The sequence below is a fragment of the Anguilla anguilla genome, chromosome 14, assembly GCF_013347855.1.
Source record: "Anguilla anguilla isolate fAngAng1 chromosome 14, fAngAng1.pri, whole genome shotgun sequence".
NCBI classification, from domain to species: domain Eukaryota; kingdom Metazoa; phylum Chordata; class Actinopteri; order Anguilliformes; family Anguillidae; genus Anguilla; species Anguilla anguilla.
The window spans coordinates 31,731,575-31,750,160 of NC_049214.1; the positions used below are offsets into that span (position 1 = coordinate 31,731,575).

General features: G+C 40.5%; 1 protein-coding gene and 2 long non-coding RNA genes across 7 annotated transcripts; 1 reads left to right on the forward strand and 2 right to left on the reverse strand.

The window, feature by feature from the left end:
- Positions 1-2,166: 2,166 nt before the first annotated feature.
- Positions 2,167-10,965, reverse strand: LOC118213392 (B-cell CLL/lymphoma 7 protein family member A-like). Of its 2 annotated transcripts, none has more exons than XM_035392302.1 (6): positions 10,744-10,965; positions 5,786-5,867; positions 5,444-5,540; positions 5,075-5,218; positions 4,014-4,117; positions 2,167-3,223 (listed from the first exon to the last, which is right to left on the reverse strand). In XM_035392302.1, the coding sequence occupies exons 1-6, from the start codon at positions 10,833-10,835 to the stop codon at positions 3,149-3,151; spliced, it is 594 nt and encodes a 197-aa protein (XP_035248193.1). In that variant the 5' UTR covers positions 10,836-10,965; the 3' UTR covers positions 2,167-3,148. The 2 variants fall into 2 exon arrangements, with proteins under 2 accessions (XP_035248193.1, XP_035248192.1); XM_035392301.1 differs by having other exon boundaries at positions 5,042-5,218; positions 10,744-10,963.
- A 2,189-nt stretch (positions 10,966-13,154) lies between these two features.
- LOC118213394 lies at positions 13,155-15,807 on the forward strand. Its single transcript, XR_004762416.1, has 2 exons — positions 13,155-13,206; positions 15,385-15,807. It is a non-coding gene; the product is annotated as an uncharacterized LOC118213394 (long non-coding RNA).
- On the reverse strand, positions 14,392-17,763 carry LOC118213393. 4 transcript variants are annotated; one of them, XR_004762413.1, is made up of 5 exons: positions 17,592-17,763; positions 17,395-17,413; positions 16,050-16,122; positions 15,448-15,516; positions 14,392-14,819 (listed from the first exon to the last, which is right to left on the reverse strand). It is a non-coding gene; the product is annotated as an uncharacterized LOC118213393 (long non-coding RNA). The 4 variants fall into 4 exon arrangements; XR_004762414.1 differs by having other exon boundaries at positions 17,603-17,667; XR_004762415.1 differs by lacking the exon at positions 17,395-17,413 and having other exon boundaries at positions 15,457-15,516; positions 17,592-17,759.
- Positions 17,764-18,586: the final 823 nt, after the last annotated feature.

An 18,586-nucleotide genomic window follows, 5' to 3' on the forward strand; every position in this document is an offset into this window, starting at 1 on the left:
GAAAATCACAAATACGATCATTTTGAAAGATTTTCTGTCTTTCATGAATTTATAGCTTCACTTGTCACACAGTTTACCGTTATGGATCATGTGAGAACACATCTTTTAAGCTGCATATATTTGACTGCTTTTGGAGAAGCCTGTAATTTTTTTTGGTATAAACAGAACACTTCTGAATGGTGAATTTGTCAATAGGTCGCTCAAAATACATCTGGTTTAGTGATATAGTGAAAAAAAAGATTCTTTATAAGTACTTTGTAGACTTTTATTATTTTAAAAAATCCATTGGACATGATAAAACCAAACACTACTGATGGAATAAATAAGTAAAACAAACTTCTGTACAAGACAACACTATTGAATGCTGGAAAAAAAGAAAAAGAAAAATATGGTCCCAAAAATATATTTTATAGTCCTTGTTTTTTTTTCATCTTGCAATAGTCTCAAATTATCGAAGGTAAACAGATAAAGGCAATAGCCTACTTTGCTACAACGGTGGAATGGAAATCAAAATATCCTATATTTTATTTCAAGCTGAGAGAATATCATGGTTTATAAATCGATACGTGGTGTACAGGTGCTAGCACCGCTGGACTATGGATGAGGTATTTGCAGAGCCATCTTACCAGGTCCAAATTATAACCCAATATAATGAAATGAGACGTTCTAGTTTTGATGCCCCCCCCCCCCCCCCCATTAAAATACATCCAGGAGTGTCACAGAGACCCACTACACAGGGACTTGCATCATTTTTCAGCTGGTCGCTGCTGAAGCTGTGCAACTTGCAGTGTATTCCAGCATGAGATTATATTATTAATTTTTATTTTATTATTTATTTATTTTACATTTTTTTAAAAGTTAATTCGATATGTAATTTTATCTCTTGGAACCTTTAGCTTTTGTCCGGTAGACAGTTTTTTTCCTTTTGTCATCAGGGCTCCACTGAAAAAAGTGGCTGATGGACGTGCAGACTACTCTGTCCCAGATCTGGCCTAGCCACCAGCAGAGCATCACATGACTCTTCTCCTGCTAAACACCTGTGCAAACCTGTGTAGTGCTATGCAATCTGTGACACTGGATAATGGCATTCCATTCAGTATTTCTGTTCCTTCAAAAGAAAAAAAAAAATTCAACAAAAACAATCATTCAAAAAGTCAGAATCTCTCAGGCCTACACAACAGTACCAAATCTGAATCTCTCACCACCAAGTAGCCGTTAAGACAAAGATGGTTGTACTAATAATGCAAGCTTAGCTTTATAATTGGCAATAGTGTTTTATGATTCATAACAAAATTTATTAAAAAAAAAAAAACATTTAAAAATATTTTGCTTACTAGGACATTAAGATTTACTTAAAAAGCAAATCAGCGTGTGCCATTTTGCATAGCACAGTTTTGTGACAAATTGGAACAGGCCTCTCGGCTTCTCAAGGCGGGGGGGGGGGGGGGGGGGGGGGGGGGGGGGTCTGGGGGCACTGGGGGCACTGGGGTCCCCCACTGTAAGGGACAACCCAATGCAAAAACACTGTTAAACAACAGAACACAAACACAACACCCTAAGTAAGATGAGCATACGATGCTTCTGAAAGGGAAGCACACGCAGGCTTTCAGTTTAAACGAAACTCGGGCCACGTGTGATGAATGTCCCCTCAGCCGTGTTTCAGCAAAGAGCCCAATCTGCACAGATTCATACGGCTGAAACAGAACTGGGTCAAATACATATTTGTTTTGGATTCAAATACTTTACTATGCTTTACTGATCTTGTTTGGTGTATTGGAACCAATTAAATACTCTCAAAAACTGCAAACCCCACCTTCTGGTCATATTGGCAGGCTCAATTATACCGGGCAAGGTCAATAGAGCACAGAAAAGTATTTGAATCCAAAACAAATATGTATCTGACCCAGGTCTGGGCTGAAATTCTCAAGTACATGTCCTGTATTGTGGTAACAAAACCAGTACACAGTGCATATACTCAGAAAAGCAATCTGCCTTGGCTCTGACACTTAGAACATTGAAACCTACTGATACTGAGCCCATCGCAGCACAAGGCTCTGCACTGGTCTATATGTATATATATCGTAACATATAAACTATTGTTCTAAGTGCCGGTTTTGGCCATCGTTATGTACATTGACGGAAGTGATTTTCAGTCAGAATGCAGAGTTTCTCTTTGCTCAGACGCAGTCAGTTTTATATAATGCTTTCTATGCTTTACATAATGCTCCACACCTTGAGGCAGACAATAATTACATTGTAACAAATTAAAATTACATCCAAAAGAACAAAAAATGATTTCTTTCCTCTTATTTTCTGTTGCTGCTGCAACTGTAACCTGTATTTTTAAATTTATTAACTTTTGAAAAGTTGAACGACCTAAAGTTGATTACTGAACAGTTACTGCTTGGCTGAACTTGTCAAACAAAATACAGCAAATGAAGATAGGGCACTTTAAAATGATGACAAAAGTAAAAACGAATGAGAGCTTATTGATTTGGTAACAAGTCACATGACCAAGCAGGACCTATCTTACGGGCTACGTTCTTTACAGTAATAGAAAGGAAAAAAGAAAAGAAACAATGTGACCTGTACCATTCATTAAAATACTCATCACTGTTCCTATTTGTTAAATAAAGAGGGATTTCAAAAAGATTTTCAAGACTATTATAACAATATCTTTACAGCAGCAGAACCATCAGTAACCATTTGGACATTACTACAACAGTGCGATGACCCTCCTGAGAAAAAAACTAAACCGCTTTTAAACAGGAACTGAAGGGGGAGGGGGGGGGGAGAAAACCTAAAAAAAGGAAAGGGTAGCGGGAACCTTCACAGGTGTGTTTCACAGGTGCAGTTCTTCAGTGTTGTTTTTTTCGGTGTCGCAGATAGCCGTGGCGCCAAAGCCCCTCCCCCATCCTCCTCTGATAGGCTGGGAAAAGGCCGGGGTTAGGCAGAACTTTGCTGGGCTACCGGGGATGTGGGGCGGGGGGGTGGGGATGGTGGTGGTGGTGGGCATGAGCCAGGCTCAGTTGAAAGTGAAGCTGTCCGCCCCATCCCCCCCGAATGGGGAGTCAGTGCAGAGGTATTGGGGCGTAGGTGATGAGATCGATAGAGGTGTAAGAGAGATTTAAACTGGATGCGGTGAAATTTAACTCTCCTCAAAGTCTTGGGAGGGGGAATCCAGTTTGCCCTTCTTACAGGGAGGGGCCCCACCTTCTAGTTCCTGCTTAAAAAGAAAGAAGAAGAAAAAAAAACAAGCACTGAGATGCTTGTCCTTTAACCCCAACAGAAAAAAACATATGGCTGGAATATCCAAGAATCTCAAGCAAGTAAATACGACACTCATTTCTCCATGCTGAAAGTGTTCTTAGGATGTTTTTAGGAAAGCTCTGAGAGTTTGTAGCTAAACATCATTAATTACATTACATTGTAATGTAATGTAAACATCATTAATCATCGGAAGGTCCAAGGAAGTATATGTATGTTTTAATAAGAAGTGAAAATAACATGGGATCCCTTGAGGTCTAAAAGGCCACACTATGGTCAGTGCCATGCCAACCACATCCTTTTTTTTCCTTACCATGTGGACAAATCTACCAGTACCAGCTTTCACGGCCACCTTTATTACATCAGCCCAATTAGCCTTTTCAATATGGATTATAGCAAGCCTGGCTGACAAAGGAGCACAAGTCCAGTGAGGCTATTGTGTCTGACAACATGTTTAAAGGGCACAGGGTAGAAACTGTGACTCTTAAGGTGGTCTGTGTGAAGGGGCTAGCAGGTGGGTGTATGACTCTTCAGGTGGTCTGTGTGAAGAGGCTAGCAGGTGGGTGTATGACTCTTCAGGTGGTCTGTGTGAAGGGGCTAGCATGTGGGTGTATGACTCTTCAGGTGGTCTGTGTGAAGGGGCTAGCATGTGGGTGTATGACTCTTCAGGTGGTCTGTGTGAAGGGGCTAGCAGGTGGGTGTATGACTCTTCAGGTGGTCTGTGTGAAGGGGGTAGCAGGCCGCACCTGAGTGGTTATAGCAGTTTCTGAGGACAGTTCTTTCTCCCCCGAAGATTGGTCTTTCTTGCTTATGCTGGATACGGAGGACTCTGAAGATGGGTGACTCTTGCCTAAAGAAATAGTAAATTGCACAGCTGTCAAAAAATTCTCTCACAGAAACACATCTTGAACTTTGTGAAATTCAACATCGGAAAAACCCCACAGATATTACAGAATTAGTTTAACATTCCAAGAAAAGGTTGTGTCTTGAATTAATTTACTATGCTTGGTAGTGGTTTTCTAGAAAGCCAGTCAGTTGTGTCCATATTGGTATAGCATATTTTTTTAAAATTCAGCTGGTTGTAATTTCCCTACACATAAAATATGTAGCCTATGTGAGATAACAGTTTCATTTCCTGTTGCATCATAAATGAATCAATTGATCAATACATTTTTAGGACCCTGGTACACAGATAGGGTAGAAAGGTTTACATTTTTAAAGAGACACATCCGAGTCATGTGAAATTTAATTTAACCTGCGAAATTTGTCAATTATCTTAAAAAATATAGGAACACTAGCACACCACAAATATCAACTGCAGTATTTCACAGCAACTTAAGTGGATCCCCTTTAGCACCACATTGTGGTACAGATAGGAAATGCAACAGACAAAGAAAAAGGCCTAGATCAGTAGTAACCAACCCTGTTCCTGGAGAACTACTGTCCTGCAGATTTTCACATTAACACTAACAAAGCAAATTCAGTAGAGTCAGTTGTGCCAAATTAGGGTTGAAATGAAAACACAGGATGGTAGATCTCCAAGAACAGAGTTGGTTAACACTGGCCTAGGCGTAAGAAAACCATAGTACTGTGAGGAATGGAAGTCAGTAGGCCACAGTAGGCTACCCTGAGGGTCGCTGGGCCACACCTGGACCGAAACTCACTCTACACCGGCCACAGGTCTCTGAAACCGGGGTCGTAACTCCGGCCCCCTGTAGCGAACGATGCCACCCGTGGATGACGTCATTTTCAGCCTGGCTGAATTTCGACTGACCTCCCTTGCTGTCTGTGCCCTGCTGATCCTTACTAGGGGACTGGCTGTGGTCACTCTTGGCCTCGCTACTGTCGCTCTGGGAGACGGCCATGGGCTCGGGGGCGGGGCTGGTGCTGCGGCTGGTCTCCTGTTTGACCGGCGAGGAGTCGGCGATGGAGCTCTGGTTGCTGTTGTCATCTGAGAGAGACGGGGAGACGCAGGCCAGATAAAACAGCGGACAAAAAACGGAGCTAGTGAAACTGAAACTTTTCCCCAAGAAAGGTTCAGTACAACTGACAATAACCACCTCCCTGAATGAATGAACTTACTAATAAACATCACATATGAACGGTTACAAATGAGGCCATTTCCATGAGCTTGAGAGTTGGCATAGAAACAAAGGAGCCAATCAAATGGGCTCACCATGCATGTCCATCATTCCGGGGGAGGAGCTGTTCTCTGGGGTCGTGACCTCTGACCCATACTTCTCATCCTTTCCTTTTTTCTTGTTCTTGTTCTTCTGCAATAGATAAGGAACACCTTAACTCAACCCACGGAGAGAGACAAAGAACAGCAACATCAAGTCAACCCACAGACATAGAGAGAGAAAGAGAGAGAGAGCTAAAGAACACCACCATTATCTAAACCCACAGCCAGAAGAATGCCAAGAAGGTAACATCACCTCAAAATGATTTGGAAATATCATAATAAATAATGCAAAAAGCATAACTGAGGAAAAAGGAGGGAAAACTTAGGGAAACTCACATCATCGGACTTGGGCTCGGTCATGGGGACCCACTTGTAAATCCGTAGGGACGTGTCCCCCACTGTCACCCATTTTTTCTCCCTGTGAAAACGTACCCAAAAAACACCAAGAGGAAGAGTGTAAATGCACATTAGAATATCTTTATATTCCAGAGAGCAGGACGCTCTGGATAAAAGTATCTGCAAAATGTCTAAGTGTAAATGTAAACCATAATTCACACAGTTACTTTGAGAAGCAGTCAGATTTTTGCTGCAAGACGGCAATAATAGCCCTTTTCCGTTACCAAACTGTTTCAGTTTGTACGTACTGCAGGAAAGCTTCCACATTTTTTTGAATCTACATAAACTTTAAAAAACAGCATCTTTTTCTTACCCTCTCACTCTGAAGCCCTTCCCACGAAAAATATTTTCTTATATACAATGTACGTATTCATCATTATTTTTATTTGCATATTGCCACACATTTTACAACAGGCAACTGCACAATAAACAGCAGAAATAGACATAAATAATAATAGACTGAATTTATTTAGTCATCATCATCTCAGGATCTCAAAGTAATTATTTATGTATATTACAACACCTAAATATTATAACACAAAACTTGATGTTATTTATCGTTTGGATTTGACCTGTTTTTAAATACCTGTCTTCAGAGATGCAAATAGCATTAATTACTTCCCTTTGAATTTAATTAACAGCCAAAGAGCAAAGAAATATGTAAGAAATTTCTCTAGTAAAATTGTTTCATTGCATGCACATGCACACACAGCCCATGTTGTTATACTTGTACAGTGGCACAAACTACAATCCAAAAATCCAAAAACTCAAAGTCAAAAGTGCTCCATTTCTCCAACTATAAACCAGCAGGTCACACTAATTCTGGAGAAGCACAAAAGCTTTTTTCGACAGACATCAACCCCCACCAACCCAACCCACTCCACGCCCCACACCTCACCCGCCCAGCCAAAATCAACCCACGGGGCAGAGAGGGCATCGGGCAGCCCGGCCGGGCAGTCTAGACACAGAGGGTGCATTCTATTGTTTGTGCCGGGCAACAATCCAGCCTGGCACAGCGGTTCAGCCTGGCACTGCATGCACCCCGGTGGTGCCCGAGCCGTGCCAAAGCAGATGCCCGTGACAAAACCGACCCTGGCGCATGGCATCACTGGAGTACAGTGGGGCAGACGGGCGCTTATACTAAATATTATATTAAAACTCATATTAAACGGTCAGCTCAGCTAACACAGCCTACGGCTTCCAATATTAGCGTCCAATACAGAACGTCTTCCCGAAGATTAAAAACAAACTTATCGGTTGCAGTTTTGTGTCTGTCAAGTACTGCGACATGTTGCGTAAATAACTGTTGACTTCATTTTATATTACATGTACATATATTGCATTTTTTTCCATGAGTTTCCAGAACCATGAACACCACTGAGAAATTAGTTCCATCCCGAACAAAGTGTGTCAATCAAACCACTTTATGAATCCTGAACATGCCCCCAATGTATTTTATATTTACATGTGCATTAAGTCTCAAATGCATGGGCCTACATTTTAAATACAGCCAGCACATAAGACTTGCAGCCACCATCATGGTCCTGGCTACTGACCTACATTGTGGTATAGTGGTGGCAGTGTAGTATAATGGGTAAAAAACTGCTCTTGTAATCTAAAGTTCATACGTTCGACCCCGGGGGTTGGACACTGCCGTTGTACCCTTGAGTTTAACTTGCATTGCTTCAGTATATATCCAGCTGTATAAATGGATGCTACAAAAAATGTAGTGTAAGTTGGTCTGGATAAGAGCTAAATGCCTGTAATGTAATACATTGGAGAGTTACTCTGCCTTTATTATGCACCGTTTACAATAAAGCCAGCTATACAAACATAGATACAGTACACCCAGCTACACAGGGTATTACCAGGACATGACCAATTCCAACTATGTTCAGTCCCACAGGCCCAAGTATATTCGCAAAGCCCATAAACACATTACAACATGTTGTTCAGCAATTACCTCAAAATACAATTACATTTAAAGTAGAACGGCTTAACAGTTTTGGCACAAATATCACAGTGTTTAACCAAGTAGCAAGGCTGATCTCATCCATTTAGTAGTGAAATATTGCAAGTTTTTGGCTTCATTATATTACACAATTACTTGGATGCTCTTATCCAGAGCCACTCAGCAGAGTGGACAGCAATTAAATTGAGTAAAACCAGGAATCACCAATAAGGTACAGAAGACCCATTTAAAATTAAAAAAGAGTTAATAACAATTAGTATCACAAACAATTAATACCACTACACAGCTAACCTGTTTTCACCCAGCTATATCAATAAAATCATTGTCCCAGAGGGAAATTCTAAGAGAAACAACTGTAAATAGCAATGACAAATGATCAGGGGTTAAAGTGTTTTGATTCAAAAGCCTAACAACAAAATATGTCACCGAAATTAATCTATCGCTTGTTGGATCGACACTAGACCCTGCCAAAAATGGGATTTAATTTTATCTATTGCAATTACGAAAGCAAAATATAGACGCATTGTTTTCTAAAAAATTTGGTTATTACAAAAAGCCGCGGCTGCCATGTTCACACGATGAACTCAGCAGGCGTTACCGGACAATTCGTGTCCGCTCCTGAATTAACGGCAAGTGCAGCCGAGCGCGTGCCGCGTGCGCGGTTCACATTACTCTTAATTTCTTTCCCCCTAATTAATGCATTTGAATAGCAAGTATAAAAAGTAGGGAGTTACCCACAAATATGTAGCTTTTATTAGATATAACCTACGTGCTACAGAGGTCTCCCATGGCATTATATCATTATTATTATTATTATTATTATTATTAAGTTGCTAAGTAATCACCAGCAGGTAATTTATGCCGTTTACAATAGGGGTTTCCAGGACCAGTTGTGTATGTAAGCACCCACCAACCCTCTCGACCACACAGTAGTTGTTCCAGTGACATTCGGTATGCAATTATTGTACTTCGCTTTGGATAAAAGCGTCTGCCAAATAAATGTAATATAATAACGCTCTGCCATTGTACTCGCGGCCCAGTTTGGGAACTCCTGAAATACAGCATACAGTACTAAAAAGCTTAAGGGATAAAAGAAAGACAAATCAGCCACACAAGCAGCGAGAATCTGTAACCATTTGACAAATATCCCTCCAGCCTTCCCGCTGACAGCGGTCATAGACGAACCGCGTCCGAAGGCCTCAATAACGGTGTTTTTAACCAATAAGCACAGCTGCTCATGCACATAAGTACATACGTGCTATTGACTGTGACTATTCCACACCACCCCCTCACCTGAACTCCAAACCAAATCCATTTCTGTCACCCCAATTATCTGTGTAACCTTACATAGTTTCCCATCAACCTCATTATGTATTTCAAAACTGTCATTCTATTTATATTCTCAATTACACGATGTGACCCCAAATTGGATTTTGGAAAAAAATATGTCCTGTCATGCGATGCAGAGCACACTGGCAGTGTTACTTGAAGGGCCTTGACGTGGTGTTTATTGCGTGTAATACGTAAATGTTTTCCGTGCACAGGTAAGTGTCATTATGCTGCGACCAATGGGGACACTCGATTGCAGGAAATATGCTAATCAGCTTTGATGGCAACTCCTATAAAATTGGTTGGAATTGTGTCCAAACGATTACATCAAAGGATACATGTTTAAGTGACTTCGATAGAAACACTTGGGAGTAGGTTTACTGTACATAAACACTAGATGTGCATTCCCGTTTGTAGGGGCGGTATAACTGTAAGCTACGCCGATGAAAACTCTACTAGGAAGGAATACGTTTGAAAAAGCAACAAAAATGGATGAACGAGGACAAAGTTCTATTTGCTTCGGCAAACTTTCAGCATGGGTCTCTCAAACACGTGCAACAGAACTTCTCCGAGGTTATAGCTTTATGGGTGTTCCATGTTATTGTATTGTTTCAAAAACAGAAATAAACCCAGCGTAACAAAGTGCAGGGGTTTTTTTAATTTCGAAGGTTATTTAAAGGTGTAGATAGTTTCGCCTTTCTGGCTAGATTATACGGTGCTGATCGACCAAATTCAGAAACGTCAATAACACATTAAATATAATATAGGAATATTATCATACATTAAAATAAATGTTTAAAATGCATACACGCACAGTAAAGCTTAGTGAATTCATACGGCAACCCCGGATTTGATGCATGGCTTATTTTTCAAGTACACACAAAAAAAAAAAACACTAATATTCACAAACGCCTAGTAGCTAGCCTACACGAGCAATAGTTGAGATTCCAATTAAAATAACCACCGAAAATACCAATCATTTTCGGCGCTGCTTCGTAACTAAACCAATGCAATAGCGTATATTTTTCAGTCCGAGTCGTATTGCATGCTCAGCCATGCACGAGCCTACTTCCCTCTCCCAGCCCCCTCCGCACACTACATCTATGTGAACTAAAGAGCGACTCTAAGCGCTAAATTTAAAACCCCGAGACTGTATAAAACTATAAGAGCTCAACGACTCAAGAGCGCGTTCGTCATATAGTTACGAAGTGTAGATTATATTGCGATTTTTGCCCTGCTAGTATCCGGAAAGACTCGGCAGTCCACCCGGCATTTCACCAGGCTGAAGACAGCAAAGGCTTCGTGCGACTGCAACGAAATGGCTTCTGGGGTTCAACCCACATTAAATCTTAATGGAAAAATCCATAATAAAACTACGGAAACCGTTCGGTTTGGAATCGTTCAGGATGCGCGGTACACGACGCGCGAGCGCTTCAGCACACCTGTGCAGACGGTACAATCCGACCAAATTCAATTCAAGATGACCCTTCTTTCGTTTGATTCTTTCTTCTCGTTCTCTCTCGCTCCGTCTCTCCTCCCCCACAAGCGGGTCTTTCTGCTATTAGGTAACGATTCACGCCTTTTTCTACTCTCTTACCATTTCCGTACTTTCTCAATAGCGGCCATAACCCGCTTGATGTCATCTTTCGCTCTGCTCCGGGTCTCCGCGCGGACCGACCTGCCCGACATTGCTGCTGTTGGTATAATATTTCTTTAAAGCTCGCCGGCAGTTCAGACACAATGCAAACACTCAATGTGGAGCTGCGAGAGGAGGGAGCGCGCCTGCGCCAAGCACAGCTGCACAGCACGGCGAAGCCGCGGCTTCGTCACGTACTGAGCTACAATACGGTACAGACGGCACGACAAAGGCTTCAAAGTTGTATTGTCTACCCACTGAAACTTTGGTGTGATACGTTAAAGTACACAGACGGGACGCAAAAATGCAGTTCGGGAACTAATCGTAGATGTAGTTGCCTATTTTTCAGGAATTCAGCTTTTTCATGAAACTCACAAGCACCCAAGTTTTAAACTTTGCACAATCAATAACTGGCCTACCCCAATGTAGAATTCATAATTAAATGACAAACTAGACATTTCGTGTTTGTTTTAATGAGTCTGAGCAAACCTAGTGTATTAAAAACCATAATTTTATAAACGTATAGTGAAGTGTTAATTTTATTATCTGAATATTGGGAACAATTCAGGGCAAACACTTATTAAAAAAAAAAAAGCTAATTTTATATTATAAAAATGTGATTATTCAGAATCCAAGAACGAGAGATGCAAACATTTACTGTGATTGCAGCCAGGATTGCCCTGTACTTCTAGCCACCTAAAACAGCCTCGGACACACCTATACAGTGCACATTTCAGGCACACCCGTGCACCTCTAGCTCAAATACTTTTTTGTGTTTGAAATTCTGTCCATGTCACATTCCAACATTTGACATCCAACATGTGATCCAAAGTTATGAGCATTAATATGGATTTGGTTCACCCTTTGCTGCTATAACAACCTCCACTCTTCTAGCTTTATGCTAGATGTTGGAGCATTGCTGCAGGGATTTGCTTCCGTTCAACCAGAAGATCATTAGTGCAGTCGAGCACTGATTGGGTGATTAGGCCTGGCTTGCAGTTGGCTTGCCAGTTGATCCCAAAGGTGTTGGATGGGGTTGAGGTCAGTGCTCTGTGCAGGCCAGTCAAGTTTTTCGACACCTTTCTCAATAAAACCATTTCTGCATTGACCTCGCTGTGTGCCCAGGGGCCATTGTCATGCTGAAACAAACTGTTGGGGAAGCACAGAATCATCTAGAATGTGATCGTATGCTGTAGCATCAATATTTGCCTTCACTGGAACTAAGGGGCCTTGTTCAAACCATGTATAACAGCCCCAGACCAAAGGGGTCTCCAGATATGTTCCAGTCAAATCCAAACTGTACCATTGTCTGACTGAGCCACTGGGAATGGATGGAGCTCATCAGACTAGTATTCATGTATTTAAACCATTAAAACAGATTCTCCATTAAAATGGATGAGAGTGTTGCTGATTTTCAACAAAACACAGCAAGTACAACATAGTTTAGAACACAAAGTTCTGCCTTTGACAAGTGTTAATTTCTTATTCAAACCATATCTCATAACGGTTGGTACAACCAGTGGAAACCAGTGGTACCTTCGAGCAAAATCATTTGAATAAGAAATGAATTTGTAAAAGGAAGAACTGGTTTTTATGCTTCAAAGGTTTGAAAATGATCCAAGGCAGACAAGGTCCATTCATTCCCAATGGCTCAGTCAGGGGTGATATCTGGTTCAAGTTCAGTGCGTTATAAATGACTTTGGCGTAAGTCAACGGGGATCAATCTCTCCAGGGCGGTGATCTTCATTCCTCATCCTGGAGTGCCGCAGGATTCGCTGGTTTTTGTTCTTACTCAGCAGTTAATTGATTGATAAAGCAGTCGATAACAGTTAACTCGCTGTGCTGTCAGTCGAATCAGCTCACTTGCCTACTATTGAATATATAAGTTGCATACAAATTGTATGCAACGTATATGTTCAGTAGTAGGCAAGTAAACTGATTTGAGCATGGTCCTGGTTTCTTGGGTCTGAATCAGTTTCTGGTATTGGTGAAAACAGAAGGCAGCAGACCCTGCGGCCCACCAAGACCAGAGATGAAGATCACTGCTCTAGAGAGACCCCTCTGGTGGGTCAGGAGCCTGCAGTCTTCCTGTATATTGTGGGAGTGGCCATTATAGAGGGTATGCACATGACGTCACAGCAAGTGGAAGTCACTGCGGTTATACCCATCGAGAGGCAGAAAGACTACTGAGTGGCAGCGTTATCGTTCAGCATGAATGCTGCAAAAACACAAAAAACACATCTAAAATGGGAAAGAACTGTTGTGCAACTGACTGTACAAATAGATTCAACAATAAATTGGAGCTGTCTTTTTACAGACTGCCGAAAGCTAAAGAAAAGAGGAGCAAATGGATCGCTGCAATTCGCAGAAACAACTGGAATCCAGGCACCAAAACGTGAATTTGCGGTTGTCATTTTGTGTCAGGTATGTTGGATTTTTGGGTAAGATCATGCCTTAAGTTATGTACTGTATTAACTACTCATCAATTAAATATTTAGCATCTTTCATTTATATTATGTGCAACTAAAAATTTTTTGTCAGCATTTATTTTAAAACATCAATGATGATGAGCCTTGTGTTCTACAAACAAACGGGGGATGGTTAGATAGTGTTAGCTAGCCAAGCATATAAATTAAGGTATGAACTATTACTCTTGGTAATGAAACACTGTAAACATAACGAAAGGTAGGCGTGGTTTTCAAACCCAGCTCTGGCTTTAATGTTCGTAGATTCGATATATTTGAGAGTCACAAGTCTCCCCTGCATGAAAAAAAAGAAAAGAAAAGAAAAGAATCCTACGTTCAGAAATAGAGTTACTCAAAGGAGAGCAAAGGGAGTGCTTTTTGACGCAATTCGGCTTTACGGACCAAACGTTTCTGCTGTTTGTGTGAATTGGGAGAGACATTTCATGCTTGGAGCCTGATGGCTAAAGAAGTATTATTAGTTTTAAGCTTTTAACATGCTGGGCACAGAGGCAGCCTGCATCCTGTGCTGGTACTGTGATTGTATTTGTGAGATAAGGAGGAATAATGTCTCTCACGTGCAGCATATTCCCCTCAATAACCTCCACTCACCTTTTTAATGAAGGCTACAGTTCAGGACAGAGAGAAGGAGAGCAGGAGAAAGATAGAGGGAGACAGAGAGAGAAAGAGAGGAAGGGAGGGAGAATGGAGGAAGGGAAAGAGAAGAGAGAGATGGTGAGAGAGAGGGAATAGGGTGGGGTAGGCTGACGGATACAGTTGTCTATATCATTTCCCCTTTCATGTAAAGGCCACTCCTTTATGTTCATGGATTAGAACTGAAGGGATATGAGAATGGACTGAGCCTCAGTGCATGCTGGGAGCTGCAGTTCTTCAGGTGCAAGTCTGACAGGCCTTGGTACATGCTGGGAGCTGCAGTCTTCTAGGTGCGAGTCTGACAGGCCTCGGTGCATTCTGGGAGCTGCTGTCATTCAGGCGCAAGTCTGACTGTTACCACACTGCCTGTTCCTGCAGGCCTAATGTTAGCCAAGCTGCTTACAAATTGAAATTGCAGCTATGATTATGTCTGACTGTGAAACAGAAGAGTTTCAGCTATTCTGCTGAACGTTCTGTACAGATGTTTGTGCAGTTGCCATTAAGATGCATTTTATTTGCACAATCCTCCAGTATATCCTAAAATTACCTTCAGCACCCCTTTGATATACACAATTAAAATTTTGAATATACTTTTTAATATAAAGTTTTCATTATGTCTGGTCTTTGTCAACACTGTTACTCCCGATGTAACTCCCGATGTGGGACAGTGTCGATGGTTATCCATGACAAAATGTACTTTGTCCGAAACCTGCTTGTCGAGCAGCTGTCTTGGTCCTGTTTGCTGGCTTCTCTCCGACATTCTTTCAAAGATTCTGGACGAATCTCATATAAGTGAGCAGGAACATTCCAAAATTGAGTTCCAAAAAGAGCACTGCTAAACCAGACAGCAGAATCTGGCCTTGAAAGACTTATGTAGACAACAAGGATCCTCTACACCTCACTGAGACCGTCATCTGTTTCCTGTAAAACCACAGAGATAAAAATGAGTATCATTACACAAGAACTCAGATGATGAAACTGTGATGTGGATAAACAGGATGACAGTATGAAAGTCTGGTGCTAACTCAAATCCCAACTGTAGTGGATACAATAGTATCCACCAACACCTTTCTCACATCTCTAATTTATTTCCAAAAAAAAAACATTCACACCTTTCTTCTGCTCCTATGGACTGCCTTCTTCAATTCAAACTGATTTGAATTTTTCAATCGAGTTCAAGCCTGGAGACATTTAGTCTGTTAGTTAAATTTCAGTTTGTTCAGTTAGGCAGTTAGTTACATTTTTCAGTCTGTTAATTGCTTCTTGGTTGATTTTGAAGTTTGCTTGGGATCATTCTCTCGTTTGAGAGACCTATTCATGGTCCACATTGAGCTTCTTGTTTTTTCACCCCTCTGTCCCATTCTAAAAATACTAAATGACCTAAAATGGCCGACACTGCTGTATGGAAAAAATAACATCTGGTCTATGTACCATATCTCCCAGAATGCTTTACAAATTTAACTTCTTCTGTATGTTTCTACACTAGATGCTGTGCAATTTGTCATCTTGAGGACTGCAGAAATCTTCCCTCGTGGACAGACTGACTCACAGAAAATACCTCCTGTCTGTGTGCTGTATTCTGCTCAGGTGGAGAGAGAGGTACCATCTCTTCAGCATCCTGTGTCGTGTACAAAAAGAAACAACAGTGAAATTATACGTGAAATACATCAATTACATGTGATAACTGTTGGAATGTTGGAAACCTACACAAGAACTTTATAGAAGAGTTGAAATACTGAAAGAGATGCACGCATGTACACTTTGATTCGAGTCAGTGTCACAGGATTTGTTTTCATGTGAATCCATAAATCAATTGAAATTTGATATCTGTCTGTACCCCACTCTGCTGCCACACTGTCTGAATAAAGTGACAAAAGAGGGTGAACTGACTGCTCTCCTTAAAAATAAATGTAAAAAATACTGTCATTTATTCTTTTTGGCAGCGCCAAGAGGCTAGTGGCTAAACCATATTCACAAACCTACAGAAGTACTGCACTACAAGCAGTCCTGGTCAGTCAGAATCTTCATTGCTCTTCTTTCAAAGCTTCAAACAAGAATATCTGGTAGCAGCTAAAACAACATTAGGAGTTTGCATGGTCATTTTAAGAAAGAAAAATCCTCTTTTAAGTGCCTCAGCACACTTTAACACACCTGCTTTTGCTGAGATGATGTTGGAGATTGGCCTTGTGTTTGGCACCTCTGGCCAACGCACATCAACTCTCCCCTTGTAAGTAAAAATCATATGTCAATGTTACAACAAACAGTGAAAGGAATTTAGAGATTGGGTCACAATTAATACCACTAATTTAGAAGGTTTTACATTATCACTTAATTTTATTCAGCTCAGCTTAAAAATACACTATGGGGAGCTATGGAGTTAGATAACTGCCAAAACATTTTGTCATTACTGCAGTTTGCACATATATTTGGAGAGACGTTAATGTAAAAGCTGGATTGTATATGTCATTTTTTGATCTGCACATATTTCATAAAATGTTTTGGATAATTTCAGAGAAGGTAATTTATTTTTTGAAATACAGATTTCCATTTTCGCCAAAAACATTAACTTTGCGTTCATATGAACAATGTAACATGTTCAAAATGTAATAAATTAATTAGTTTGGTGTTTCTGTTTAATCAAAGGTAACACCCACAGATGGATGCTGCTAAAGAACACCAATGTATGCTTGCCGTTGATTGGAAGCACATGTGAACTTTTAATTTGAAAACATTGTCTCTGAGAATTCCAGATTTAATTGTTACTTCCATTACATTACATTACATTATAGGCATTTAGCAGACGCTCTTATCCAGATCGACTTACACAACTTTTACATAGCATTTTACATTGTATCCATTTATACAGCTGGATATATACTGAAGCAATTTCGGTTAAGTACCTTGCTCAAGGGTACAACGGCAGTGTCCTACCCGGGAATCGAACCTGCGACCTTTCAGTTACAAGCCCAGTTCCTTACCCACTGTGCTACACTCCGTCCGACTTCCTGACTTAGATTTGCATCATTGTGATTCCAAATTCCAAATTATAGTTAGGGTTCAGTGTAAGTGCAACCACACTGCCAAAGTGTAAGAATAGAGCGCACACTCGTGAAATTAGTTCCACATGCACAAAAAGTGCATGAAACATGTACAGATTAAATAATTACATACACAAGTCAAGTTTTACATTTACACCTCAATACATTCTAGTCACAAATTTACATTTTATATTTTCAGTTTGACTTCTATTTGCAAATCTCAATTTACAATCACAAAACATTTTGGCAGCCAACTCCATAAAGAGCAGAACATTGTTCCCATTTTTAAACATGAACGTTTTCACATAGTATAATCTGAAATACTGCAATAACAAAATAAATAAATAAATAAATAAAAATTGTGGAAAAAATCATAGAATATGTTAAAAAGTATTTATAACAGATAAATGTACTCATCATTTAGGCTAATGTATTTACTACAGGTAGTTTGTACTTACTTTTCTTTTTTCCGCACACCTATGTTACAGAAATTAACAAAGATGTTCAACATTTAGCTAAATATGACAACATTGCATTAACGCATGCATAACATTCTCTTGGATTTGAAGGAATTTGAATAATATTGAGTAATATGAAAGTATCAGGCGTGTAGGAAGTGTACCAAATGTTAGCAACAATTCCAAAGGATACTTACAGTATGCATACACCTGTAAACCTAGCCAACAGGCCAAAAAATAAGGCTCAAGGGGCAAGATGATCACACTGTATTCTAGTCTTGAAAATCCCCAGAGTTTCTGCCTCTACTACATGACCTGGCAGGCTATTCCACATATTGACTACTCTCTGTGTGAAATAATTCTCTTGAAGAGGTGAAGCATCTTATGTCTTTCCTCATAGATTTTATCTTTCATACCAAGAATTAATTGTGTTGCTTTTCTTTGAAATTTTTCCAGAGCCTCTATATCTTTCTTGTACTAGTGAACCTAATTTAACCCCTTTACCGATCATGCAGCTGGGGGTTCGACTCCCCCTGTGGCACCCTCTGTACTGTGACCCCATCTCCATCTGTAACCCTCACGGCACTCCCCCGGTTTCAGGCTCTCCTTTAACCCTTTGAGGTGTGAGATGACAAATATGTGATTCTTAACTGAACATTCAAATGCTGATGTAGCAATGACTACTATTATTTGAAAGCAATGGAGTTCTAGAACACTGACTAGACCAAAAGTAGACCAAAAAATCTACTCTTCAAAAGGATTAAAACATAACTTCAAGCAGAAGATCCATCCAACCATTATCTTTACCTGCTTATCCTGAGCAGGGTTGCGGGGTCAAGCAGAATATATTTTGATTTAACTTTTTCCTTTTTTTTACATTTTTTATTTTATTTTTTAAAGTGACCAGAATTGGGATTTAGCAGTAATGGGGCATGCTTACAGATGCATTTAGGGATTCTGAACTGGGGTGACGGCATGGACGGAGTGTAGCACAGTGGCTAAGGAACTAGACTTGTAACCGAAAGGTCGCAGGTTCGATTCCCGGGTAAGGACACTGCCGTTGTACCCTTGAGCAAGGTACTTAACCTGCATTGCTTCAGTATATATCCAGCTGTATAAATGGATACAATGTAAAAATGCTATGTAAAAGTTGTGTAAGTCGCTCTGGATAAGAGCGTCTGCTAAATGCCTG

Excerpts from the sequence above, each read along its gene's own strand:
- LOC118213392 (XM_035392301.1), bottom strand. The coding sequence starts at position 10,835 with ATGTCGGGCAGGTCGGTCCGCGCGGAGACCCGGAGCAGAGCGAAAGAT. Across the intron at positions 5,541-5,785 it reads CCGAGCCCAAGTCCGATGAT|AAGAACAAGAACAAGAAAAA; the intron begins GTGAGTTTCCCT and ends TATCTATTGCAG. Across the intron at positions 3,224-4,013 it reads AAACTGCTATAACCACTCAG|GAACTAGAAGGTGGGGCCCC; the intron begins GTGCGGCCTGCT and ends CTTTTTAAGCAG.